This window comes from Gadus morhua, chromosome 17 (genome assembly GCF_902167405.1).
Source record: "Gadus morhua chromosome 17, gadMor3.0, whole genome shotgun sequence".
NCBI lineage: Eukaryota > Metazoa > Chordata > Actinopteri > Gadiformes > Gadidae > Gadus > Gadus morhua.
This window is the reverse complement of record NC_044064.1, coordinates 20,976,972-21,004,798: the sequence shown is the minus strand read 5'-3', so window position 1 is coordinate 21,004,798 and position 27,827 is coordinate 20,976,972. Positions and strand designations below refer to the sequence as shown.

The following is a 27,827-nucleotide window of genomic DNA, read 5'->3' as shown; positions in this document are numbered from 1 at the left end:
ATTTGCTCTGCTGTCTTGCCAAACTGTTTGGCAAGATAACAAAACTCCTTGTTTTTGTTAGAAACAACAACGTACTTATAACTTTGTGCCATGGAGGGAATTATTTAGGATATTTTGCTTTTTTCCACATACGCTAGATGAGGACTTTTATTTTGTACATCTGCCAGTCTGTGTTCCTGCTGCCATCTCCCTTTTTAGCTCTGAAAATCGTTCACATTTCAAACAAGCCTCATTTAACCAGCCAGAGTATTCTTAACATTTAGTCCAAACCAAACGTTTCTGATTTTGGCTTGAGCAAAATGTTGTGCACTCCAACTTGATGTGGTTTTTGCCTCATTTGAAACGGGATATTTAAATGTAAGAGGGATAGATCCAAAGTTACATTTTACATCTACATCTTTGATTGAAGAGCAGTTTGGCCTACAGGTTAGTCTAGGGAATCAAGCTATTACAAAGGCACTATCAAACCCAGTTTATTTTTGCTGGGAGTCAACCCAAACTATTCTGTCTGGTTGTGTCACAGAAAATTCAGTGAAACATAATGTGGTGTGTTAATGTGAATTATGTTAGTGGTTGTTTCACCATTGATGTGGGTGTAGAATATATCAGTATCATGTAGTCAGTGCTATCATGTAGTCAGTGCTTCATCTATGATGTGGGTGTAGAATATATATCAGTATCATGTAGTCAGTGCTATCCAACAAGTCCGCAAAATTTTACGACCGTATAGGTCGTTTGTACTGCCACGGATTACGACCCACTGGAGCGTATCATAAACGAGCGCCTCTACAGGTCGCGGGAGGTATGTATGCCACATATATGTTTTTGCTCTGTGCATTTAGGTTTTTTTTATTCAGGTGTAAATGATTTAAGATCAAAACTCAAATCAACGGTTGGAAAAAATAACTCAAATTTTTTGCTAAATCTATTCATTTGATGAGTAGGCTATAAGGATATAAGGATACAACCCGGTATAAGGACAACGCCCATACACTTTATTATACTTACATTACATACCCGGTATCACGCCAAGGCGTAAAATAGATACGTCTGTCCACATCGCAAGGCGTGTTCAGGGTCATGCTTTGCCTGACCAAAGCGTCACCCTGAACACGCGTCCTTCTCCATTCGAAATGAATGGGGGAATAGCACCAACAGCGATACGTTCTCCTAGCATTTGGTGAAATTGTTACGTAGCCATATTAATAGTTATTATCTGAATGGGAAATGTAATATTTTAGGAAAGATACAGCATTAAATGTGTTTCTAATGACATTTCTAGCAAGAAATTTACATTTTCCTTGCATAATCTTCAGTCAGTGAATGTGTAAGATCTTTATTAATCTTTATTATCTGAATGGGAAATGCAATATTTTAGGATCGATTCACCGTTAAACGTGTTTCTAATAACATTTCTAGCGAGAAATCTAATTTTTACTTGCATAATCTTCAGTCAGTGATTGTGTCTGATCTTTAGTTTTATAGTTATTAGGAAGATTTAATCGGCTCGCTCGCATGTTTCAACGACGTCAGGTTGCTAGGGACGCTGCTTTCGCTAAACTAGCAGCTCACGTGTTTCCTGCGTTTGGGTTATTAAACCGTTACTTTATGTAACTTTTAATGATATTGTAATAACCACAGGCGAGGTATTGAGCGAAGTAAGCTTGATAGCAGGTTTATTGGATTCCACAATCGGACAGGCAGGCACAGCTCCACCGGAAAAAACTACAACAACCACAACTCCCGCCCGGAAGGAAACCCCCGGAATCCCCTCTCAGAAGGCCCGCCTTTTCCTCCAAAACCCTGTGACGTGAAACACGTTTATCGGAGAAAAGCATACGTTGAAAGTGTACGTTTTCGTGAACACTGGATTACGTCGCATTTCAACATAAAATAGCGTGTTAGCACCATGGTTAGCACACACACACACACACACACACACACACACACACACACACACACACACACACACACACACACACACACACACACACACACACACACACACAGGGCCGTTGCACCAAATCCTGGGCCCCTATACTATAGGTAGGCCCAGGGCCGTAGCACCAAATCCTGGGCCCCTATACTATAGGTACTGATGGACCCCCCTGCGCTCAGTTGTTGACGGGGGGGGGGGGAGTATGGAGCGATTGTTGACGGGGGGGGGGGGGGGGGGGGGGAGACGTGGCCGGTAGATAATTATTATTATTTATTTATTTTTTTCAGGGGCCCCCCCTCTGCCTTGGGCCCCCCTACAACTGTCCCCGCAGTCCCCGCAGTCCGACGGCCCTGGGTAGGCCTACTGATGGACCCCCCTGCGCTAAGTTGTTGACGGGGGGACGGGGGGGACGGGGTATGGAGCGATTGTTGACGGGGGGGGGGGGGGGGGGGGGGGGAAGACGTGGCCAATAGGTAATTTATTTATTTATTTATTTTTTTCATGGGCCCCCCCTCTGCCTTGGGCCCCCCACAACTGTTCCCTTTGTCCCCGCAGTCCGTCGGCCCTGAACACACACACACACACACACACACACACACACACACACACACACACACACACACACACACACACAATGCATTTCGCTGCTAAAACAACAACTTGGGCTGCTTCTAGGAGATTTTGGGTGGATTTTGAACGGTATGTGGGCAGGACGTTTTTTGCAGGCAGGACCTGGCAACCCTGCGCTGTTGCCCGAGGTGCAGAAATGCTCCGGAACAGATCTGGATCCACCATGGCCAAAATAATTGTCATGAATAGATTCATGCATTATCATTCAACTTGAACATGTGTTTTTACAGTATAGAGTGGTGAAGGGATGACGTATGTTGGCCAACCCGGAAGTGAGCGTCGACCTGGGTTTCCCTTGACAAAAAGCCAACGTGTTTTTCCGTTGGATTTTGGATTATAGCAGAAAAATTAGCATCTTTGAAGCACCTCCACAAAAATTGAAAATAAATAAATAAATAAAAATAACTGTGCTCCAAAGAACGAAATGTAAATCAATGCATTCTGAATGGGAGTGTTTCTCCGATTTTTCCATGCTACACAGAACGAAATGTAAATCCATGCAAATAAAGACTTCATGGTCATAATAATTTAAATATCATTAATCTCCTGAGTGTGTTGGGTGGTATTCTATTTTTTTCAACGGAGCTGCATCCAGTCACTTGACCGTCATGGTTGCTATGGTGGTTGCTATCGACCGCCCCCTCATACTCATGGCTCTAAAAACCACGCGGCAAAGGAGCTGCCGTCAATTGTGTTGTTTTTGTCGTAGGGTCCGATGGTTAAAAAAAATAGACAGATATTCCAATGCATCCTTAAAAGGCAGATTGGATGTTTTTATTTTCTGCTGTTTAGACTTCTATAACCTATTTTTGAAAGCAAAACACCAAGCTCATGGATTTAACGAGGCAGGGTTATTTGAAACAATTTATTAGAGAGAGAGAGTTGCGACACGCTATGATCTCGCCGACAGGGTGGTCACGTGGTTGTCACGTGGTTCATGTAAGCCTCAATAGTTCCAAACACGCCGCGCAGTCAATGTTATTCTATGGGACGACAGCAGAGATTTCAATATTGAATGGTAAATATGAATGAAAAAAACATACAAGTATTTGTCTGACTGTTATGGCATTATTGCATATTTGTTAATGTCAGTTTTACCTTTAGAGTGGTTAGATACGTTTTTAAGTTTGAGGGAAAGCTTCACGTTCGTGTTAGCATACTGGCTTAACCTTAACTTTTACCCTACATCTGTATTAAAATCAAAGTAATCAAGATGTTTTACCATGATCATTTTAAGATATGAGCCACACAAAGTATCAAATATATTAAAGAATAACAACTCATTACGCTTGGATGAATGAAATCGTTTTTATTTTTATTAAACAATTAGTGTGACAAGAACAAGTGAGTGTGATTGTGTTAACAGATTCAACAATGGACACAGCAGGGAACACTATATAATATACTTAGGGCAAACCATTAACATATAACGTTGCAAATATACTATACTTTATGCCATTACAATACTTATAATAGCCCTGAGCAAATTCAAAATTGGTTTAGATCAATGGTCATACCATGGTTGGCTGTGCAGCGTTTGGATGCTCCAATCGGTCCGAGAAAGGTTACCACATGTATGGCTTCCCCAAGGACCAAGAGCGCAGGAAGAAATGGATGGCAATGGTCAGCCGTCAAAACGTACAAGTGACAGGGGTCAGCAATAGGCCTGGGTAAAAAAAATCGATTTAATCGATTTTGGATCGATTTCGTTTAAATTTCACGCTATCGATTCACAGGGCATGAGATCGATTTTTTTTTTTCTTTTTTTTTTTTTTAGTAAATATGTTGAAAAAATATGAATTTAAGGAGTTTTATAATACTTGAATATTTTATCTTAAATGGTATAATGTTTACAATGGTTATATTTATATATTTTAGGAAGATGGAGGCAGTTTTGTTTATAGTTGCCTGGATTGTCATTAATGTAGCCTACAAAATATAGAATAGAATAGAATGTAAAAATCTTGCTAAGGATGTTAATTAACAGTCACAACTACAAGATTTTAGTCACAATTAATGATTTTAGTGATGAATTAATGATGATAGCCTATAAAGAATATTTCCTTACAACTTAAGAAAATTATCATTCAATCTAGGAGCAGATGGAACCGATTCGGATTGAATCGAATCAAATCGAATCGTGATTAATCGATTTAAAGCCTTCAGAATCGAAATCGAATCGATTCAGGAACTTGGCCGTGATACCCAGCCCTAGTCAGCAACCGTCAAAAACGATGTGATGTAATTAATGTTCACATCACTTGATAGCATTTCAAAGGGCATAATAATTCTAAGTGTAGAGAATTATGACTTTTCAATGATATTTTAAGTGCAATGGAAACTGATCTTACAAGCCTACCTATAAAAAGGTACACTTTGAAGATGACCAATTCACGGCCACAAAAAGAGAAGGGATGTTGAAGCTGAGGCACGATGCAGTCCCAACAGTTTTCATTCATCGCCCTAAGCCGAAGAGGAGGAAACCCCCTTCTGTGAGGGTGCCTCCAGAACCAAGTGCAACGGACCACACATATTTCATCAAATTAAACTTCGGTATGATCCATGCAGCTAACAATATTCCCCATTTCATGTAATTCAAGGATAGACTACACTCCTAATGAGATTACATAATTCAGATTTGTACATTCAGTTTAAAAAACAACCAGAGATCAGGGATTCACTGAGGATTTGCACACAATGTAGATAATCGACACATTCTACCCAATTAACAATTGCCGGTAGATCCATTTATACATTTTATTGGTTTCTGATTGTGGCAGATGATTTAATTCACATTACAGAAATGATTTGCTTTAATTAATTTTCTTACATTGGAGATGACAGTAGTTGCAAATGCAAAGTCAAAATACATAAAACAGCAACATTACCTTGTAATTATTACAGAGATTGAGGGAGAAATTGAGGTGGATTTCAAGAGCGATGAAAGGGACATGACAGGAGACACCGAGAGCAATCAACCGAGGGCCACTTTGCCAGGGGCAGCTGATTCAGGGGCAGCTGCTCCAGGGCCGGTTGCTCCAGGGACCAGACTGCCCGGGACTGATGGGGCGACTGGAGAAGTTAAAACGAAAAAGCCGTACAGGTTAAATTCACCGCCCATCATAATCAGCCTTGTTGAAGCGGCGGCATCTGTAGGGCTTCATGTGCTGAACATCACCCTTTCCAGGATATAATAAATCGAAAGCAAGGTTTGATGATTTGATTGTGTGTCTATGTTTTTCCTATGTACAGCGTTGCATGAATGATATTTTATCATTACCATTCATTATTCATTCATTCATCAGATGCTTTTCCGAAGCGACTTGCAGTTTGTGTTTTCTTATTTCATTAACGAGGACGTAGGGGTGGTGGCTCAACGTGGGGATTCGGAACCAAGGACCCTTTGGCTTGGAGTGAAGCCCCCAACCCCCTCATCACTAGACTATCCTGCAACAGTATGGGATCATTACGTGAATAAGCATGGTTGATTGATTATCAGAATTTGCCCAGCTAATGGCCTAAGCGAAAATTACAATATTATGTTATATGTTACGCTTGTATTACTATTCTACATTATTTCAAATAATAGGACAGCCTGGAGCGGTTTATACTGGTTACACCACAGTTCCCAACATCCATGACATAATAGTTTCTTTCATCTCTAATGTTATTGTGTGTTTATCTTAATCAGCTGAAATTCATTTTCTTCCATTGTGCTTTGAGCATATTGCTTTTGAGTTGTCAAGGAAACATCTGCTTGCTAGGTTCATCTGACCGTTGTTGGTTTTGTGATGGATTTGGAAAGTTGGATTTGAAGAGCATTGATTTTGGAACTGTGTTAAATGCCAGCCATGTAACTCATTAGAAATTATTACACAGGTCTTCTCAATGCTGTGGAATGCTCCGTTCATTAGCATGGGCCCTTCACCCCTCACTCCGCAAGTAGCCGGATAACTTATCAACTAAGCGATGTCAACGTCTTTGGCAGACTATTTCTCTGCTGATCAACACTACGAATGCTTGTAACAAATATGTTTTAAAAAGACACACCATGTGACGTTATTTTTTAGTTTTGGCAGGTAGCCGTGTTATAAGCGGGATAATGTATAGAAAGTCGTCGGCCATTATCGAAAATAAGCCCCTTCAGGGCGAAGCAAGACTGTTTGCCCTGTCAGGGTTTATTTTCCCGACAATGACCGGCGTTCTATACATTCTCCCTTACATAATGCACACCCCTGGAAAGTGTATGCCCACACTGTGGGCCTACATTAGATTGCAGGTAGGGTTCAGGCACTCTGCACTGCATGCATTAGGGTTGGAGTCAGGCACCGTAACCACGAGGCTAGCCGTCCTAATCCCAGCGTATAGTTGGTTAATAAATTACGTATTGAACATTGTGAATTGACTGTGAATGTACTGTCACCTACCGGCTGGGCAGGCACCGTCTGACGTCACGAGAACCTCTGACTGCATCTTGCAGGCGTCGCGGCGTAGGAAGCACTTGTTTTGGTAGTTCTGATTGTTGGAGCCACACACCGGCACATAGTCATTATTACACTGAGGAAGAGAGGAGGAGGAGGAGGTGGAGGAGGAGGAGGAAGAGGGGGAGAGGAGGGCAGGAGAGAGAAGGAATTTTCAATTTAGTATGGCATAGCATCGTTAAACACTTCCATATTGTGGACATCTTTCCATATGTCATCATTGAGCCCATGCTGAAATGAATAGATTATTCATCCCGAAACGTAACCTTCGATCAACACTTTCAATATATACCGGAACTGAATTGTTTATTTTTCCATTTAATCATTTGATAACTCTGAAGAAAAGCTTAAAAAAAAGGCCCACTGTATAGATCATGCGTCTTCAGTCAGTTCCTTCTTCTTTTTTTCACAAAGCAATATATTCAGAGCACAATGTCTCTTTGAACCCTTCCACCTCCAGACACACTTCATAGTCTTTCTTTCCCTTAAAGGTCCCATGACATGCTATATTATGTATTCTTTAATATAGGTATTAGTGGGCAACTAACACAGTATTCAAAGACGTTCCTGAAATTCAGCCGTGGTGCAGAGTTACAGCCACTCCGAGCCAGTCGCACATTGAGCTTCCCCCAAATGCGCTGTTTCGGTGGGCGTGTCAAGGAGGAGGGTGGGGGTGTGGCCCAGAGCAGCTTGCAGCCAGGGACGGTACCATGCGCTCTGTTTACAGTGGATGTATCGCAATGGCGAGGCGCACACAGCCTTTAGCCGTGTTCTGTAAATATTCTAGAACACACGGAGTCCTGGAGCTCTATATCTAAATATTATCATATAGCCTACACAGATATCTATATCATATAATACATATTATCACGGCCAAAAGCTGTGTGAGCCGATATTCCGACGTTCCTGGTTCTTCAACGTCCACATCAATGTGAATACACACACTGTAACGCAAGTGTTTCTTGTCGGTTCTTTGACGTGTCTTGTATTTCCACAACGAGACTGTCGTGGGGGTTATCTGAGCCATGGTTGAGAAGGAATTGGGGGGAAAGGAACTTTGGTTTGACTCGCTGAAGTAGGCTACATGAACTGCGACATGCCGCGAGGCACCATCGCCCGGCAGCGGGCAGCCGGCAGCAGGCAACGCGCAGTTCAGTCGACTTCAGGTTGATGTGAAAGTGGAAGAACCAGAGACGTCGCAGAACCCGTCAAAGTCGTTTGTGATTCATAATATCGTCTGGAGGCGCACACAATATGTTATATGATATAGATATCTATGTATTATATGATATTATTTAGATATAGAGCTCCAGGACTGTAACGCAAGTGTTGTACACTTCCTTGTTATTTGGATAACCGTTCTGCTGTTGGTGTGATGGCGCATAACGCGTCGGACTCTCGTCTCTGGTATTTCTACAACGAGACTCGTATTGGGGGTTATCTCAGCCAAAGTTGAGAATGAATTGGGGGGAAGGAACTTTGGCTTTGACTCCCTCAAGAACATGAACCACGACATGGAGGAGAAAGGGATTGTTGGCGGCGAATGTCTCCCGCTTGAGCCCCGCTGAGGGACCACCGCCGGAGGCGGAGGTGCCTAAGCGCTGCCCGGCAAAGATCCCTTTCTCCTCCTTGTCGTGGTTCATGTTCTTGACTTGAGGGAGTCGAAGCCAAAGTTCTTTCCCCCCAATTCATTCTCAACCTTGGCTGAGATAACCCCCAATACGAGTCTCGTTGTAGAAATACCAGAGACGAGAGTCCGACGCGTTATGCGCCAAATAACAAGGAAGTGTACAACACTTGCGTTACAGTCCTGGAGCTCTATATCTAAATAATATCATATAATACATAGATATCTATATCATATAATATATTGTGTGCGCCTCCAGACGATATTATGAATCACAAACGACTTTGTCGGGTTCTGCGACGTCTCTGGTTCTTCCACTTTCACATCAACCTGAAGTCGACTGAACCGCGCGCTGCCTGCTGCCAGCTGCCCGCTGCCGGGCGATGGTGCCTCGCGGCAACCGGCGGCATGTCGCAGTTCATGTACTTCAGCGAGTCAAACCAAAGTTCCTTTCCCCCAATTCCTTCTCAAACATGGCTCAGATAACCCCCACGACAGTCTCGTTGTGGAAATACAAGACACGTCAAAGAACCGACAAGAAACACTTGCGTTACAGTGTGTGTATTCACACACACACATGTGGCGCTCGCACGGTCGAGTCTCATTGGCGGGCCAACGTCTCTGGGCGGGCCAGGCAGAGTAAGGGGAGGAGCCGAGATTCCTCATGACGTCATGAGCACAGACATTCCAAATCAGCGCGCTTGAGCCTCCGTTTTTTCAAAGGCGAGCAGAACAGCTAGTGCTCGTTTTACACCAAACGCAAGTTTTAGCCACTGGGGGACCATAGGCAGGCTAGGGGAACTCATATTTATGTTAGAAAACCTTACAAAGTGAGATTTTCATGTCATGGGACCTTTAAACAACAGAAAAAAAACTAAAGTGATGCGTTGCTTTAAATTAGTTGACCCTTTGCGTTCCACTGTACACATCAATGCAACTCTGAAAGTATAATCAAAGTATATAGTATAATTAATGCCGTTAATTCCACCCACCACAAGTGATATACTTAGATGTACTTGGAGAGCTCGCATCTGATAAAAACTTCTTATGAACCTAATCCACTGAATGATCAAAGATCGAAGCACATGAAAGCAGAACAAATCCACAAAGTCATCTGCCGCGGAAGGAAACATATCAGACCCTTTCCAAGAGTTTCTTAGAAGTCATCCGGCTTTCAAAGAATAACAAACATCCAGCTAACCTGCTACCCAGCGTCCCCCCCCCCCCCCCCCCCCCCTCCCCCCTAGGTGAATGGAGTCAGGTAGCTAACTCCAGGCTATTTCAGACCTCTTGATTTCACCTTGAGGTGCAATAAGTCGGAGCAAGAGGAACAGAAGCCGTGTTTTCCTGCTGGGAGGTTGAACTACCCACCGTTAGAGCTTTCATGTTCTAGGGTTTGATGTGTGTGTGTGTGTGTGTGTGCTTGCATGCATGTTTTTGTGTGCCTGTGTGTGTGTGGGTGTGTGTGTATGCGTGTAAGTGTAAGTGTGCATGTATTTAGTATCTGGCACGGAAGCACCATAATGTCGGCATCTATAGGGTTATGTGATTAATCGGTGTAGTTCATTATTATTGAAGGGACACTTAAAAACTGTTAATATCTAACCACCAAACTTAAAATTATTGATTGGCTTAATGGATGAGCTTGTAATAAATTACTTGAGTAAACAAAACCACATTTATTTCAAATCATTGCACTTTTTTGATCTCCCAATACACCATGTATTTTGTAAAGATATATGGCAATGACCGAATTAATTCTCAGCCCTAACGTATTCAGTAGTAAAACGGATAACCCAAGAGGGGGAGGACATTCCTTTGGACAAAGGCTCTATCGATCTCCACTGCCTTGTGCCAAATTAATACTAAACTCACTGTACTCACAATTAGTTCAGTCACAAAGTGCTTGTAACTCAATTCTCGGAGATTGGGTGGCGTATGGAGACAAGCACGTGAACAATGGTCTTCACAGAGAACAATGAGGCAGGAAGAGAGCATTCTCTGAGATGACGATGATGTCGTTCTGATAGTTAGACAGATGGATTTGCCTGTCCTTGGGTCTCTGTTTGAAACAGACTTGGTTTATTTTAATCGTCATTTTGAACTGAACGTCAACCTCATTGGTCAAAGATCCAAGTAATATCATTCAGACGTTACAAAGCAATTCATTTTTGTTCAAATTTCAGCAGATAACTCAAATACTGTCCCTTTAAATTTGACTATCAAATTTGCTGGACAATGTTGACTGCAAGCATGTTTGCATACACACACACACACACACACACACACACACACACACACACACACACACACACACACACACACACACACACACACACACACACACACACACACACACACACACACTTTGTATGTGCACTGTGAACATCTGATCAGTATTTGTCGAGGCTGGTTTAGAATAAATTGCTCAATAACTCAATGTACCAGGCATAAACGTGTAAGATAACCTAAAAGAGAGCATATGTAAGATTGTCAATAAAGAGATATTGGATTCATTACCCAGCAAAGTTTTTCTTAAGATGGAGGGGGCTTATGTTGACCCCCCTCTCTCCTCCCCTTTTAGACTCTAATGTGTTCCAATGGAAGCAACTCTCGTCTGGGCAAACACAGCTGACTGAAACACAAGCTAGGAGCGTGGGTCCATCTGCTGCTGCTACCACACACACACACACACACACACACACACACACACACACACACACACACACACACACAAAAGCCACATACATCCAGATATACACCCAACTATCAACACACACACACACACACCCACCCCCACCCCCACCCCCACCCCCACACACACACATATGTGCAACACAATGCAAACACATGGCTGTGCCTGTGTGTGGGTCCAGAAAGAGGAGACACATTGGAACAGATTGCATTTCACTTTTTTCCTGGCTTTTGTCTCAATAGAACATGACACACACACGCACACGCACGCACACACACACACACACACACACAGTCTTGGACGCTGCTACAGGCCATCCGAAAATAACCTTGCCATCGATTGTGGAGGCTGGCTGCATTGGAGTGAGACCACCACCTCTAGTATCTGACAGGCACAGACTTGGAGGAGCAGAGCAAATAATAGGAGGGGGAAGAGGAGGAGGAGGAGAAAAGGAGGAGAGGAGAGAAGGACAGAAGGAGGAGGAGAGGTGGAGGAGGAGGAGCAGAGGAGAGGAGGAGGTGGAGAAGGAGAGGATATGGAGGAGGAAAGGGACGAGGAGAAGAAGGAGGCAGAGGATAAGTTGGAGGGGGAAAGGAGTTGTAGGAGAGGATGAAAGGAGAGGGGAGGTGAGGAGGAGAGGGGATGGGAAGAAGACAGGATGAGAAGATGATCTCTCTCTCTCTCTCTCTCTCTCTCTCTCTCTCTCTCTCTCTCTCTCTCTCTCTCTCTCTCTCTCTCTCTCTCTCTCTCTCTCTCTCTCTCTCTCTCTCTCTCTCTCTCTCTCTCTCTCTCTCTCTCTCTCTCTCTCTCTCTCTCTCTCTCTCTCTCTCTCTCTCTCTCTCTCTCTCTCTCTCTCTCTCTCTCTCTCTCTCTCTATCGATTCAATTGGTTGTCATTTCAAGGGCTTTACTGCCATGGGAAAGGCATTGCCTTATGTTGCCAAAGCACAACAAAAGCAACATGTTTCTAGCAACAGTACACAAAAACACAAGGCTGCAAATAACAACAGAGAAAACAATCCTAATATATTAATAAACAATAACAACCATTGGAGATTGTCCGTGAGATTATGGCAGGAGATGAGATATCTGGCTGCCAATATACAAAAAATTTTGTTTGTCGCAGAGGACATATTACATTTGTTCCCACTATTGTGTTTCCAATTTCCAATTGTGGCAGTCTCCGTTCTTTCTCTCGCTATCCCTCCTAGTCTCTTTCTCCCTCTAATTATCTCTGTGTCTATCCTGCTCGTTGTCCTCCAACCACCTCTCATGCTCAAACTCTCTCTTCTCCCTCCTTCTCTCTCCATCCTTCTCTCGCTCACTACTTATGTATCCCCCTAGTTGAGAGGATGTGTGTGTGTGAGTGTGAGTGTGTGTGTGTGTGTGTGTGTGTGGTTGTGTAAGTGGCATTTTATAAAAATTGGCACTCCCAAAAAACAGGGAAATGTAGGGGACCTTTTCCCGTCGAAATCCCGGACATTCTCAACCGACTCGACCCCGGACAGGGCTTAGCTCTGCTTACAGAAGAATACATTTTATTTCCACTCTTCCAGTGGCTTTCAGGCCATGACAGCCAGGGACGAGGCTGTTGAAAATCCAGCACATTGCATGTGTCTTTCAGTACTGTGTCCTGTTATCCACAAACGTCTTACAGAAAACCGCTGTATTTCTCTGCCATGTGTCATTGTGCCACAATATCACCTCGGTATGTCCGTTGTGGTATGTCCAGTGTGCGTCTGCTGTCTGCCCTGTCGCTTTTCTTCTATCCGCTCACTGTAAGGATTTCTGTCTGGGAAGGCATTCATTTTTCCATTCCCTCATTCACCCTCCATACATATTCAATAACTCACCGTTTTAAAAATACACCCCTTAGCCACAGCCATGTTGAAAAGGTCCAAATATTTTATCTTCTTTCCAACCAACGTACAATTAAGTATGAGCCTATTCAACACATAGGCCTCCTTGACACCAGGCATTAACATTCATATTTGGCAATTGATATCAATGGGATATGGCCTTACAACAGATTAAAGGTACAGCTGCCATTGAAATCGGTCTCCAGTGTCCAGATTCATGTAAGATATTGCTCTCGTGGGATTATAGAATACGCTAATAGAATGTTCACTCGCGAGTCAGTTCCCTGCGGCACAAAAAATACACATCAAAACAAGTTGAACATCTGATGACAGCAGGCCCCAGCGAAAATGACCGCATTGTTTTCAGTGTTCCTAATGAGGGAGTGCCGAGGGATGAGCCCCTCATGTGGCCCTGCGCTCATGTGTTTACCAAAGACACCATCGCACTGAGGCGCAGACACACTCTGATGCCACAGTGGATGACTGGGGCAGACACCACATCTGTCTTAAGAAAACTGCTTTCCTCCGTCGAACCTGATGTTTTATATTACCTAAGCAGCGCACTCGCGCATTTGTGCGCATGAAAAGGGCAGTCATACTGTGGAACGATTGAGTAAATTGTGTTTAATTGCGCCACCACAGAGATGGAATCTCGGGCCAGACAGAAGGTGAGAAAATTTGATCCCCTGCAACTCTCTGCAGATAGGGAGACGGTGGGGGAGACGAGGGGGGAGACGCGAGAGGAGTGGGTGGGTTGGGAGGGAGGGGAAGGGAGTAGACCTTTGGCCAGGTCCATATGGCAAGTCCTTCTGTGCCTGCTGTCTGAGTCTCAACACACTCCTCTGAAACTCCGCCCCACAAGATTCTGTCCTGCCACCCACACGCCACAGAGTTGAAAACAACCGGCTGGTTTAGGATATCCATCACATTAAGTCCTTAAAATGAACTTTAGAACTAAATGATTCATAAAGCCTTAGGTAATGAATGTGTCCCATCCAGGGCCGGTTTTTGCTATGGGCAATGTGGGCGACCGCCCAGGGCGCAATCTATGTGAGGGCGCCCTCCAAAAAAAAAAAAAAAAAAAAAAAAAAAAAAATGTCGCCATATCTCTATACTACCGCCGCTCATTTCCATGTCAAAGTTGGTGGAGTGGGCGCTTGGGCGCCCTCACGTCAACTTGCTGAGTCAGAGTCATACAGGTTATGTGTGTGTGTCAGAAGAGGCAAGAGGAGGGGGGCGGCGGGGGATCAACTTGCGACTGCAGAGGTCGGCAAGAGGGAGGGGGGCGGGGGATAGACTGATCCTAGGCCACTGTCACGTTAAAATTGTACCGGGGGCGAAAATTGTACAGGAGCAGTGAGACATGAAGAGGAGCAGGGGAACAAAGAAAAAATGGGACTGAAGACACGGGGAGAGGTGACACAAGCTGAGAATTCAGAGGGAGAGAGAGAGATAAAGAGAGAGATAATTAGAGAGAGAAGGCGGGGGAGGCGCAGTTCATTGGGGAGAGAAAGGGAAGCTCTCGGAGGTGGTGAAGAAGACAAGAGAGATGACAATGTCAATGTTTATTTTCCGTGCCAAAAAACCTCTGAACTGAATTGGATGGAATTGAATTGAGGAGAGCAGAAACAGGGAACAGGTGGAGGTAGATGATCGGCACGGACGCAGCGGAGGAAGATAGATAGCATCAGCAGCAGCAGAGGAAATGATGTGAAGAATACACCAAGGATGAAATGCTAAGCACTGGTGAACAGAAGGAGGGAGCGGGCGAGGGAGAGAGGAGGAATGAGGGAGATAGAGGGAGAGGAGGAATCAGAGGTGATTCAAAGGGCTATAGAGAAACATAAACATAGGATACAGAAGAAACCAAGAACGAGAGAGAGAGACCCTGGGAGATAGAAGAGAGAGAGAGAGAGAGAAAAATGAGACCGCGAGAGTGAGAGAGAGAGAGACCAAGAGGAGTGGGAAGAAGAGAGAGAAAGAAAAAGGGAGGGGAGAGGAGGGGACATGGGCAAAGCAAAAAAGTAAAACTGGGAGAGACATTAACAGAGGAAGAATGAGCCACATAGGGTGAAAGAAGAAGGAATAGGAGTGATGGAGATGGAGAGCGAGAGTGAGAGCGAGAGAGAGAGAGAGAGAGCATGGGAGGGAGACGGAGGACTGGCGAGATGCAAAGTGAAAGAGAGTGCACGCTCCAGTGCACGTCTTCCCAGGCGCTGTCGGAGGGAAGGGGCGCGGGCCACGTCTCGGGGTGGAGCGCTCTCCTCTGTCCCGACCAGCAGGGCGGACAGCGACATGGTGGTCCGTCAGAACCACTACACAACACAGCAGACGGCTCACCCAGCCAGCCATTCATCCACCCAACCCCACCCCCACACACACACACACACACACACACTTATAAAAAACCTCAGGCACACCTACACACACACACACACACCAATACTATACAATTTGTGCACCATGTTATCCAGCCACCCCGACCAACACACCCACACAAACACAAACATACACAACCAAGACCACACATTCTCGCCACAATCAAGATTACATTGGTGCACAACACAAAGTATGTGTGTGTGCGTGTGTGTGTGTATTGTCTCTGTGTATTTGTGTTGTGTGTGTTTGTGTTTTCTGTGTGTGTGCGTGTTTGTGTGTGTGCGTGTGTGTGCAAGCCTGTGTGTATGTGCATGTGTTTGTGTGCGGGCCATGCCTTTGTGTGAGCGTGGGTGTGACTGTTGCTGGGGTTGACAAGGATTAAGTAGGAAACAATCCCAGCTCTGTCAATTGAATCCCGCTCAGTGAGGATGGCCCGCATGGACTCAGAGAAATGCCCAGTTATCCAGTAGTAACACAAGCCTCTACTGACAGCTATCTTCAGTCCAAGGACAGTCTTGGTTTGTTTAGGACGTGTGGTTTAAAAAGGACAATCACTGATAGAACGACCGGGTTTCACTTCCGAATCCAGCACCTATCAGCTCCTCCCGGACATCTAGCTCGGAGGAATGCAAAACATTCTGATGATTGGCATGGAAATGATATAATCACTGCGGATAGAAGGGAAACATATTCAAGATACGGATCTGAAGTATATTTAAACGTTCTTTCAAATACTTAACAACCAGTAGGAGCTAGTTGGTATTAAATCTACCGCTAGATGTAAATATAATGATCTAAAGCTAAGTGCAACATCTGCAATACCTCAAGGCATCTGTAGTTGAGGTTTCAGGCAACAAGTGTGATAAAATGTCATAAACGATGACAGCAACAGACTGTGTGTACTCAATGCAATCAACACAATAGACTCATGTTCGTGCAAGATTGCAACTTGTAAACACCTGTGTACACGATTGTTCATAAAAATCTGCCCGATCCAATTATATATCCAAATGAGTTTAAAGAAGAGCCCGGACATGAATGCAATCAACACAACAGCGCGACTAGCAAACTGAAAAGAGGGTTGGCGTTTGGGTTGTGGAGCGGGGTCTCCATTGAGGGGCGGAGGCGGGCTGCCGAGGCATTTAAGAACATTCAGAAGGGCCAATCAAAACCGACACCAAATCACCATGGCACCCTGCACGGCACTGCAGGGGGCCATTCCAACTGGTACGAGTACCATCGTGGGCAATTACCGTGGATAGCCTAATCAGCCACTACTGGGCGTATTGGAGCAACATCAATGGCCAATTACCAACTGTTGGCCGACGCTGACCGCTACACGACTCTCCGACGCTTGGTTCTCATGTAGGGAAATAACCCTCTGAAAAGAATTTGGCCCCCGTATAATTGTTTTTGCCCGGTCTCTCTCTCGCTCTTTCATCTCTCTTTCTCTATGTCCCTCTCTCATCTCTATCTACCTCTCCTTCTCTCACTTCAGTTTCCCTCCCCCTTTCTCTCTATTACTTTATCCTCCCGTCCCCTCTTCACTCTCCCTCTCCTTCTCTCACTTCACTCTCTCGCTTTCCCTCCCCCTTTCTCTCTATTACTTTATCCTCCCGTCCCCTCTTCACTCTCCCTCTCCTTCTCTCACTTCACTCTCGCTTTCCCTCCCCCTTTCTCTCTGTATTACTTTATCCTCCCGTCCCCTCTTCACTCTCCCTCTCCTTCTCTCACTTCACTCTCTCGCTTTCCCTCCCCCTTTCTCTCTATTACTTTATCCTCCCGTCCCCTCTTCACTCTCCCTCTCCTTCTCTCACTTCACACTCTCGCTTTCCCTCCCTCTTTCTTCTGCATTACATTATCCTTCTTGCTCTCTATCAATCCTTCTCTCTCACCTCTTCTCTCTCACTCTTTCTCTCTGATTTGCTTGCTAATGAAGGGAAGCTAATTAGCACTAAGATGTACCATAAGAGGCACGGGAAAACTTTTATATTCAACCTAATGATATGGCCCATTAGGATGCACCGTGATGTTCTTAAGTAGCATTATGTGGAGGAAATCTTCAATCACCGCGTTTCCACACACAATAATTTATCACTCAATCATTCAACGGCTGTGATTTCCTATTTAAATATTTATATTTATTCGCTGTTATAATCGCCCCTTGTTGTTTACACACACACACACACACACACACACACACACACACACACACACACACACACACACACATATAAGTGCAAACAAGTGCTCAGACACAGCTTCGCCCCTCCAGGGGGACAAGACTGATCGTCTGATCCATTTCCTGTATCCACTAGACATCCGACTGAGGATTATTCAATTAATCCTCCAGCTTCCATCCAGCCGGATCAATAACACACATCTACACCCATCTAGGGACAACATCCAGCCCTCGAGCTAACATCCAGCCTCATCCACCCAGATCAATAACACCCATCTACACCGATCTAGGGTTAACATCCAGCCCTCGGGCAATCATCTACCCTTATCAATAACACACAGCTACACCCATCTAGGGCCACCATCAAGCTCTGTAGGGCTACCATCCAACCTTATTAATAACACCTTCTACCACAACCACTTATCAATTACCCCCGTCTACACCAGCACATGACCGCACCACCGCGGCCCAACAAAGTGATGATGGGACCCTGTCTATGAAGGCTACATTTACATGTGGCTTAGCCAATGCCTTAACCCACAGAGATTTATACGTGTGGCTTGTAACATCAAAAGCTAAGACCAACAGCAAAAGAACAATGCACAAATAAGTTTGAAAAAAAGGCAATAGCAACAGGAAGGAAAAGACAAGGTTGGTGAAAACAAGCGGTAGAGCAAACAGTCACAGTTGTTGCATTAACACTTTTTAAATGTCTACGGTTCCACAGCAGCGGTACATCTCAACTCAGTGTCTACCTTTGTGTGGCCCTGTTTGTCTCCCAACTATTATGTATGTGTGTGTGTGTGTGTGTGTGTGTGTGTGTGTGTGTGTGTGTGTGTGTGTGTGTGTGTGGTAGAGTTAAGCTGCACTTTTGGGGATAAACACAGTTTATAGTATCCTAGCCCTGCTTGGATCTGCACACTGTGCGTTGCCTCGCTGGCTCTCCCACTGTCTCTCTCCCCCCCCCTCCACCCAGCAGCCACCTCCACTCCTCTCAGGCCTCCTCGCACTAATCCATGGCGAAGGCTTCATCAAGCCCGGCCGTCTCCTCGGTTCCCTGTGTTGGAAAAAAAAAAGTCGCCAGGGCACCTCTCTCTCTCTCTCTCTCTCTCTCTCTCTCTCTCTCTCTCTCTCTCTCTCTCTCTCTCTCTCTCTCTCTCTCTCTCTCTCTCTCTCTCTCTCTCTCTCTCTCTCTCTCTCTCTCTCTCTCTCTCTCATAATATTCCGTCCGTCCGTCCGTCCGTCTCTGATCACAAGATCTTTTCTCTTTTACATTCTCACAATCCCTCAATATCTTGCTTGCACATTGATGCAGTTACATTTTGTACGTGCATTTGGGTACCCGTTTGTGTGTCTTTCCTTCTGAACACATCTATTATAACCGTGTTTTAAAGAGACTGTTGTGCTGAGGGTGATTGACTCACAGCTGAAAGGTTACAACCCCAACGTGTGCAGTCTACCTGTATTCCATCCTTGAGCCAAGATGCAGTACTCCACTCCTGCACTGACGGATGAGGAAATCAGCCACCAGCGAAACACAGTCTGGCCGCTGTAATTGGTACATTTGTCATGCAGGGATAGGCATGGCAGGGTGGGTGGCTGGTGGGGGAGTAGGGGGAGGGGACAGGAAGCTTTGGGGCCCCAGGCGAACTTCTGCCAGACCTGAGGGGGCCCGGGCACTCCTCCTCCAGTGATCACTGATAGGCAGGGAGAGAGCACCTCATACAGGGGGCGGTGTGACGCCACTGGTTCAAAGATAGGTAAAAGAGGACAAAGGAGCGATAAGACAGGAAGAGTGAAGATGCAACAAGAAGGTCAAAGACAGAGGTGGAGGTATCTGTCAGAATGGAAGGAAAAAATGTGCAAAGAGGATTAGGAAAGGCAAAGGATCCTTGGAAATGAAAACATTCCATTTGCAATATCTCATCCGACTGAAAGATAACAGATATTTTTCTACAGTTAAGGAGAGTGAGACATTAAGAAGTCGCTAATCCGATGACGTTTTCATTTCCTGCGGAGTGCTATAGGAATAATGTATCGTACCCCTCCCACAATACCCGCATTAGCTCTCGCCCTTCTTTGATGTGCAGAGAGCCATCATAATTTTGGAAAGCGAGAGCGAGAGCGAGAGAGAGAGCGAGAACGAGAGAGAAACTGCTCTAAGGTCAGGCATTAAGAGGGAATACAGTATAAAGATCAAACACACAGAAGGGAGCACACTGTATGGAAATGTTGAAAACATCCTTCACCCTGCATTAGACTGCATTTTAAAACCAGGCCGTAACATTCAACATACTATGTTCTCCAAAAACCACTACTCTAGATTAAATGGGAATTGACACAAACGCTGTCTATAGTAAGCCTTAAGTAAGCCTTCATTTAGTTGTGTAGTTGTAATGCACTTCCAAGTTGAAAAAGTGAAAGTCGTTCACCTTCCTTTGATGTATTGGGAGTGGCAGTGATAGCCTGTATCACTATTTAGAAATTCAGCAGAGGCTTTTTATCGTAAGCAACTTACGGTGAATTCTAATAAGAATGTCATTATGGTGCAGGAAGGGGGATAAGGACCCTTGAGTTTTAACAGGGAAGTACTAGGTAGGCCGTGCCCATCGGGGATCACAGCCTTTTGGCCAGGAGCCGTAACAGCCTAGCCATTACACTCTCCTTCATCACTGGCTAATGATTCAGTATGAGACGTTGAATTTTGTGACTTTCCAGCAAATGAAATGTACTCTGAGCTACAGTTCGCATTTTGAATTGAATTTTACCAAGGGGACACCGATTGACATTATTAGAGAACTGGCTCTGGTGTGGGACAAACTCCTCAGGCCTGCCAGGGTGAATGGAGAACTCTGGCTGTTATATGGTTCTCATTGGTGCCTCTAAATTCTATTCTCGTTCACTATCATTTGAAACCACTTGCTGGATGACCAGATTCAGAAAATCTTATTGTCGATCCCCGGTGTGATGTCTTTGACAAGGCTGACATTTTAAACACACAATTTCCACTTCAAGCAGGCATGAAAGGAAAGGAAACTGGCCAAAGAGAATCACGTCAATTATCTCTCGGGTTATTACGTTTCAGGTATGTTATGAATCATATAACATTTATTTCTTATAGGACAGTCTTTGTTGTGCAACGTATAATTCCACCCATCCATTTTGACCAAATCAGCGTTCCCGCAATGCTAACAACAAGTGACAAGAGCACCACGGACATAGCTCCGAGGGCAATAACTCCCAATGCCATTATGAGAACTGCAGACGATTCATTCTGCTGCTTAGAAGAGCCGTCAGAACCAAAGTGCACTCTGTAACCAGCCCATTCCCATAACCATGTTACCAGCCAGAGACGGCCGGCAATTAATGCCAGCAAACATTATCTGCAAACAGTGACATGGCCCTTTTGGCCAAGACCAGACTACTGATAGGGGCCCATGGGATCAGTGGCTCTTTCCAAGAGATGCTATTTAAGGTGAAGCCGACCTCTGTCACTGCTGAATTTCCGCATCTTGACTAAAATGCTTGCATTGATTCTGTGGGATCAAGCTGGGGCAGTGGCTGAGGGAGGGAAAGGAGGGGGAGAGAGAGGGGGAGGAGGAGGGGGAGAGGTGGGGGAGAGAGTGGGGGAGCAAGAGAGAGAGAGAGAGAGGGGGGGGGAGGCAGAGAGGGGGATGAGGAAAGAGTAGGTCGTCCTGTTGCTGGTTTGATCCCTGGCTTCGACTGGCTTAAGGGGGGGACGGGGTGCCCTTGAGCCAGAGACGTCACCGTTCCACTGGTTGTTGCATGGCTGACATCACTGTTGGTCGCGTGTGTGCATGGGTGAATATGAATGAGTTTTTCATTATCTGTGCTCCAAATGGCTTAATAAGCAGGGCAGGGTGGGTGGTGGGGAAGGGTGTTTGACTCCCAAGCACCGACCATTTCCTTAGTCATATAAATATGCAAAAGAAAACGCTGGCGATAAAGGCTTCCCCTAAATGAGTTAATAGTGTGTCTAGAAAAATGCAATTATTTGACTCATCCCTGCTGTTTGCACATACTGTATGTGTTTACTGAGTTAGTCTGCCTGTGATTAAGTATCTGAATTCATATGTTTCAATCTCCCACCATGGTGTTGGTGTGAGAACGGACTTCCACCATGTAATGCGTAGGTTGTTTAGTCATGACATGATCACACAGAAAAAAAAATACTAATTTGCAAATTAGCATAAAAACGTATGTTTATTTATTTACTATGGGCTTGGGATGGAGCTTGTTCAGGAACTACTGGCATCAAAAAGTGGGCCAGCTAAAATTAGCAGCAATATGATGCTGGTGTGCTACGCAGAACTAATAGGAGGATATCCGATACTTGAGTAAGTACCGCGCTAATGAAATCAGGACATTGACGGCAGGAGTCTCTCACACACACAGACCCAGACAGAAAAACATTGGAAGAGAGGAAGAAGCGTAGTTCAGTCAAGCTGAAAGCTAGAGTATTAAGATATTGCAGTATGACCAGGGCCTCACCCAGGAACACACACACGCAAACACAAACACCCCCACCCCACACACACACACACACACACACACACACTAATATCAGCACAAGATCATATCCATGAGGGATGAAGCTATGATGTAATTTATCTACAAGCTACCGCTAATATTCACTTTCAGGCCCGCCACGGAATACGAGATAAAACCGCCTGGCAACACATTGTGCGAAGGCGAGGCAGGGCCCCATGATTACACGCCGATAAAGAAACCCCTGGCAGAACTCGCAATGGACTGGACCGCCATCTCTGGACTTCCCCCCGCTCCCCCCAGTGAAAAGGAATGGTCCAAAAGTAACACCCAAATCAATACCGGATTGACTGGTGCAAGTTTCTCATTAAGGCGCAGCGCCCATCATGTTAAGTACGAGCGATTATCAAGAATAGCATGGTTTCCCAATATTTATGCCCCTTATGATAACCCTCTCGATCTTCCACTCTCTCCCCGACAACAGCGGTAATAACCATTGAGTGCAGGTGACAAGAGCACGGTGGCAGCGATTTCACCAAACCGCCGCTATAAAGGCAGCGATGCGTCTCGCACGGCCTCCCCGCGGGTCCCATTGCAATGAATCCAACGTGTTCGATAGAGTCGTCCGTCTTGTAGATGGGGCATCTATCGGGTTATTCCTCACATTACTATTTGACACCACGTGACGATTCGTTTGACTCAAGGGTAGCATATCCTGTGAGAGGCCTACTTGGATGTGTTATATACATTTTACCCTCTCCCTGAGATTCCCATTCACAAACAACTTGGTTGAAGGAGTTGAGTTGAAGAGGGCAGACGCTGAGGGACATTTCATCACGCAACATTATAATAAGAAGAATACACTTTGTTTACTGTAACTCCAACCATTGTAAAGTGCTTTGAGAAGCACAATATAAAAACAATTTGTTAGAAAACCTAGAATTAAAAGCACTGGGTCGATAGAGGCAATGGAAGCTAACAAGAAGGAGAGCGAGGTCAATGGAGAGCCACAATCAATGCATACCAATGAAAACGTGAAACAACATAAGCAACATGTTCAGAGGCGCAGAGGTCTTACCTTGAAATCACAGATACACATGACGATGTCGCTGATGCGGAGGCACTCTCCGTCGAACTTGCACGTGTTTCTGTCGCAAAATATAAGGTCTGTGTCCTGATCAACGAAACCTGTAAGACAAGGGAACCCATGGCACACATGTCAGTCCCAAAGTTGTTTCCGTTGAAACCCATGGTCGCCAGTGAGACAGGATATAATTGAAGAGGAAACAATGAGAAATATTTACACATCAAAGGTTGGGTACGGAATTTGCTTTTTTGGCCATTTTTGCAAAATTACTTGAAATCCTTATCATAACCCGCTTACAGCCACTGAGTTAGAAGTACTGACATGAAAATTAAACAAGTCAATCATCTGTGGAACGGGCAGGGCTCGAAAAACTCCAGCCAATCATTTGGATTGCCACCTCGTTGCATTGGACAGTAAGTACGTCAATCAACGGTCGTACTGCACTCCCCCTCCCCCGCGCCCCGCGCGCGACCCCTTCGTGCAGTACTCGTGACCCAGAGCAAGCTCCTGTTTGTTGTTATCCTGCGGTAGCTACTGGAACTAGTTAATCCACATTTGGACCTAGCAGTAGAAGACAATTTCCATGGCAGACAAGACGCCACCATCCCCACCACCACCACCACCACCAGCAAAGAGAAGGAAAACTCTTTTTCAGAGAGTAATTGATAATAAAAACGCTGAAAGAGAAAAACTGAAATCAAGAATAATCCTAGGCGCTGCTTTCGAACGTTGGCGGCCACTGAAGGACGAGAAGGGTCTAAAAACCGATGCTTGTGTGGCGGTTGACCTGGTTTCAAAGTTTATACTCGGTAATACCGGTGTTGAGACGAGTGTATTACTCGTTGTGAAAATGTCCACACCGCAGCAACCCTAGTGAAAACCAGGACTTCCAATACAATTATATGAAACAAACATACATTTTCTAAAAATAGTAATGATTTATGTGACCGTTTAATGTTTATAATATCTGCAACCATAGCCGCGAGAACGTATTCTCAGCAGGGGGTGCTGGAAAAAAAAAACTCAGCCTGCACCAGACTCGCAACTCGTTACATTGATAAAAAAGATAGATAGCAGCGCATCTCAATTACACCAGTGCATGCGCGCACAGTTGAAAATCGATCGTTGTGTTCACTTCCTTCACACCATGGTTCACATCCAGCTGCTCACAGAACAAGTTTAGCGCACCACCGCTACCCTCACACTTTTTCATATAACGTTTTTTCAGCACTAGGTCATATGAGCATTAAATAAATGCTGCGTCTCAAAATGCCTTGGACAGCAGCGAGGATGACTCGCTTTGCCACGGGCCGAAACAGTTCGGAGCGACCACAGCCAGAGCGAACACAGCGGGGCAGAGGAGTGTCAGGAATAGTCTTTGGTGTACACATCAGTACGGCCTATTTTCACTACTGTTTAGTGGCAATGCAGTGTTTTATACTATGCCTTTTTATTTTCGTATATTATTTCAATGAATACAATTTATTTATTCATAAAAACAAGATCTGGTCTTCAAATCTTTTTTCCAAACATAGGTCGTCTTACAATGGGGTTTGTGTTTATATTCGGACCAATACGGTACAGCGGGCGCTCACATGACGTTAAGCATTTCCTGGTGCATAATGTGACGCTTCAGAACCTAAAATCCCGTTTCTCCCCGTTGACACGACAACACATAACCGGCGTTTTCAGAAATCTCCACTTTGGCCGGAGTTTTTAGAAATGATCGTTTTCTGTGGCAAGACAGGGCCTCGGACAGGGGGTGTTGCAGCACCCCCAGCACCCCTACTTCCCGCGGTACTGGGTGCAACTTACAGCTGAATGTAGTGCCATGTTGTTAAACGAAAACCTACGCTAGCCTGGCTCGCTCTCGCGCATCTCTGTTCGCGCTCGTGCATGATTGCGCGTCCAGGTACTTGGAATGGGTGGAGTCAGAGTCAGCGTTGAAGGAGAGGGGGTAGGATCATTTTTTAGGACCGAGTTGTGTATTTTCAAAATCTGCTGGCGTTTCGCAAATCGCGTACCCAACCTTTAAAGGGCGGCTAGTGACCTGTAACATACTAGATATAAAAGTATTGAATATACTTGACGGAATGTCAGTGGAGTGGAAACTTTTCCCCGACGAGACTCATGGCTAAGCAGTTCATGAATACTATATTTTACATATCCGAGTCAAATTATTGTAAATTCTTTAAATAAACACTGCACTTAAGACTCATAGGAGGTGTTCAATCTAACCAAGGGCGAATCCGACGACCTACTTAACAACTGTTTACTTTCATTCCCTAATTATTGTATTTTACTTACTTAACCAAACAATGTCTCTATATTTTTTTTATTATGACAACGGCTTTAATAGGCCTATCTCACAACTTCCTGGTTCGGCGTTCGATTTTGCCTTCACCGGGTAAAGTGACTTCTGGTCGCTTAGTCCATGATATTTGACAATGGCGCAGTCAAAAAACAAAAGCTTCTGTTGTCTACCTCTATGCGCCAATTCAAAACAAAAACAACCGTATTTACATTTCCACGACTTCCCAAATAATACCCAATACAGCAGTGGCGATCAGACGGAATGAAGGAGTTAATTTCGTAATTCAGAAGGGGAGTACACTGGTCTGTAGTCGGCATTTCTCAGCGGCTGATTATGACGACGGGAGTGCTACGCTGAATACTGGAGCTGTTCCTAGTCGTTTTGACTGGAACAGCTACACCACAGCCCCGAAAAAAACACCCGTGTATAAACGGGTGTCAGCTCGAAAAGCTGAAGGAGAGGACAAAACACAAACGGACCGGAGAGGTACCGGGGAACATGACTACGCGACACGCCCCCCTGCCGGTAAGTAGATGTGTGCTAACTAGCTGTTATGTCTGTTATTTCTGTTCAACACTTGTTGGGCTATTGTATAATTTTGCCAAACATGGCATGATTAACGTTAAAACATTCAATCAACATCAGACGCACTGTTAAACTGGGGTTAGGACCTACATATTAATTCAGATTCAGCTTTATTGGCCAGGTTTGCGAACAAACGAGGAATTTGACTTTGGTTTTTACTCTATGTACAACACTCAACCTATAGTTAATACATAAAAAAGAAAAACAGAAAACAGTACAAATAAATTTAATAATAAATATAAATAAACTTAAGTATACAGAATAACAATACAATAAAAAGAAAGGGTGAATACGAATGAATGGTAATGAAGACTGATTTGTCTTCTTTTTTTGTAGGTGCACTGGATGATGCCCTGGAGTATATTGCTGAGCTGGAGGCAAGGCTGCAAGAAATGTCCATGGGGCCACAAACTGTCCTCAACAGATTTTGTGTGTCTGATCAGACCATGACATATTATACTCGGTTTCCATCTCAAGAAGTGTTTCAAGTGTTTTGGGAGTCTGTTTTGCCCCTCAACACAATATATTCTTTATTGGAGCAAAGCACAGAGGATTGGACAAGAGGCGATTCCAACACCAAGCCCTTCAAGGAAGATTCCAGCCATTGATGAGTTTTTCATCTACTGTTGTAGAGTAGCAACTGGCCTTAAAGAACAAGTCATTGCTGACATCTTCCAGGTCAGCACAGCTGAGATGGTACCAACTCCAAGCTGGATATTCCCTCTAGGATGTGGGACATCAAAGGGCGAAACGTCAAATAAAAATGTGACTTTTTTTTTATATTGTAGTGATAACAGATGTATTCTAATATGCATCTTTTCATAATGAGCAAGTTTAACAGAGTGCAAATTGCAAAACAAATGTCTTACCAGCATACGCTCTGTAGAGTGTGGACTTGACTCCAGTCTTCCCCACCGACTTGGGTTTCTTCACCACCAGGTCACTCACAGCCTCTGGATGGATTCCCTGAGGCGAACAACAATACAGGAAATGCTCATATACTCTGTTCAAATCATACACTTCAGTATTTGTCTAGAGGACACAACAGCACACGTGGGTTCGAGGTCGATGCCACATCTGTGGTTGACTGGTACAGGCCAGGGAAGGTGGAACCACATCAAGGCCCAGCTGCACATAATGCGCTGTCTGGAACAGCAGAGCGGTTATATGGCTACAGAAGCCTTTGCCCGCAGCAAAGCTACAGCTCTGAGAGACCCAGTTGTCCAACAGCCTCCAGGGTGATCTGTGAACACCATAAGAATTGAGTTACTGAACTTAGTAGGTAGGTAGGACCTTGATATAAGGCCATTGGAAACTGGCAAGGAGCCTGCAACCGCAGCAAAGCCATGTACAGTTCCGTGCAAAACTCTTGGGCCACCATTACATCTGTTGTTTTAGCAATGTTATAACATGAACTAGATGTTTGTCCTTTTAATGCACTCAACAAATTTCCTTTATTTACGGCTTGTGCCTTAATGAAGAGGAAGAAAAATACATAGGTCTGTACAGCCACAACATTGCAGCAAGCTAGGTGGGCCAAG

At 44.7% G+C, this 27,827-nt stretch overlaps 1 protein-coding gene across 2 annotated transcripts in view; it reads right to left on the bottom strand.

Annotated features, from left to right (window-relative positions):
- Positions 1 to 4,297: 4,297 nt before the first annotated feature.
- Positions 4,298 to 27,827, bottom strand: part of LOC115529187 (tomoregulin-2) — a 47,913-nt gene continuing 24,383 nt past the window's right edge. Inside the window, exons 2-4 of one of the 2 annotated variants that reach the window (XM_030337736.1) lie at positions 23,379 to 23,488; positions 6,997 to 7,126; positions 4,298 to 5,641 (exon numbers count right to left, since the gene is read on the bottom strand). In XM_030337736.1, coding sequence (XP_030193596.1) covers positions 5,544 to 5,641; positions 6,997 to 7,126; positions 23,379 to 23,488 — 338 coding nt within the window. In that variant the 3' untranslated portion in view covers positions 4,298 to 5,543. Of the gene's footprint in view, positions 5,642 to 5,721; positions 6,017 to 6,996; positions 7,127 to 23,378; positions 23,489 to 27,827 lie in introns of those variants that run through there. The other variant, XM_030337737.1, reaches the window with a different exon arrangement.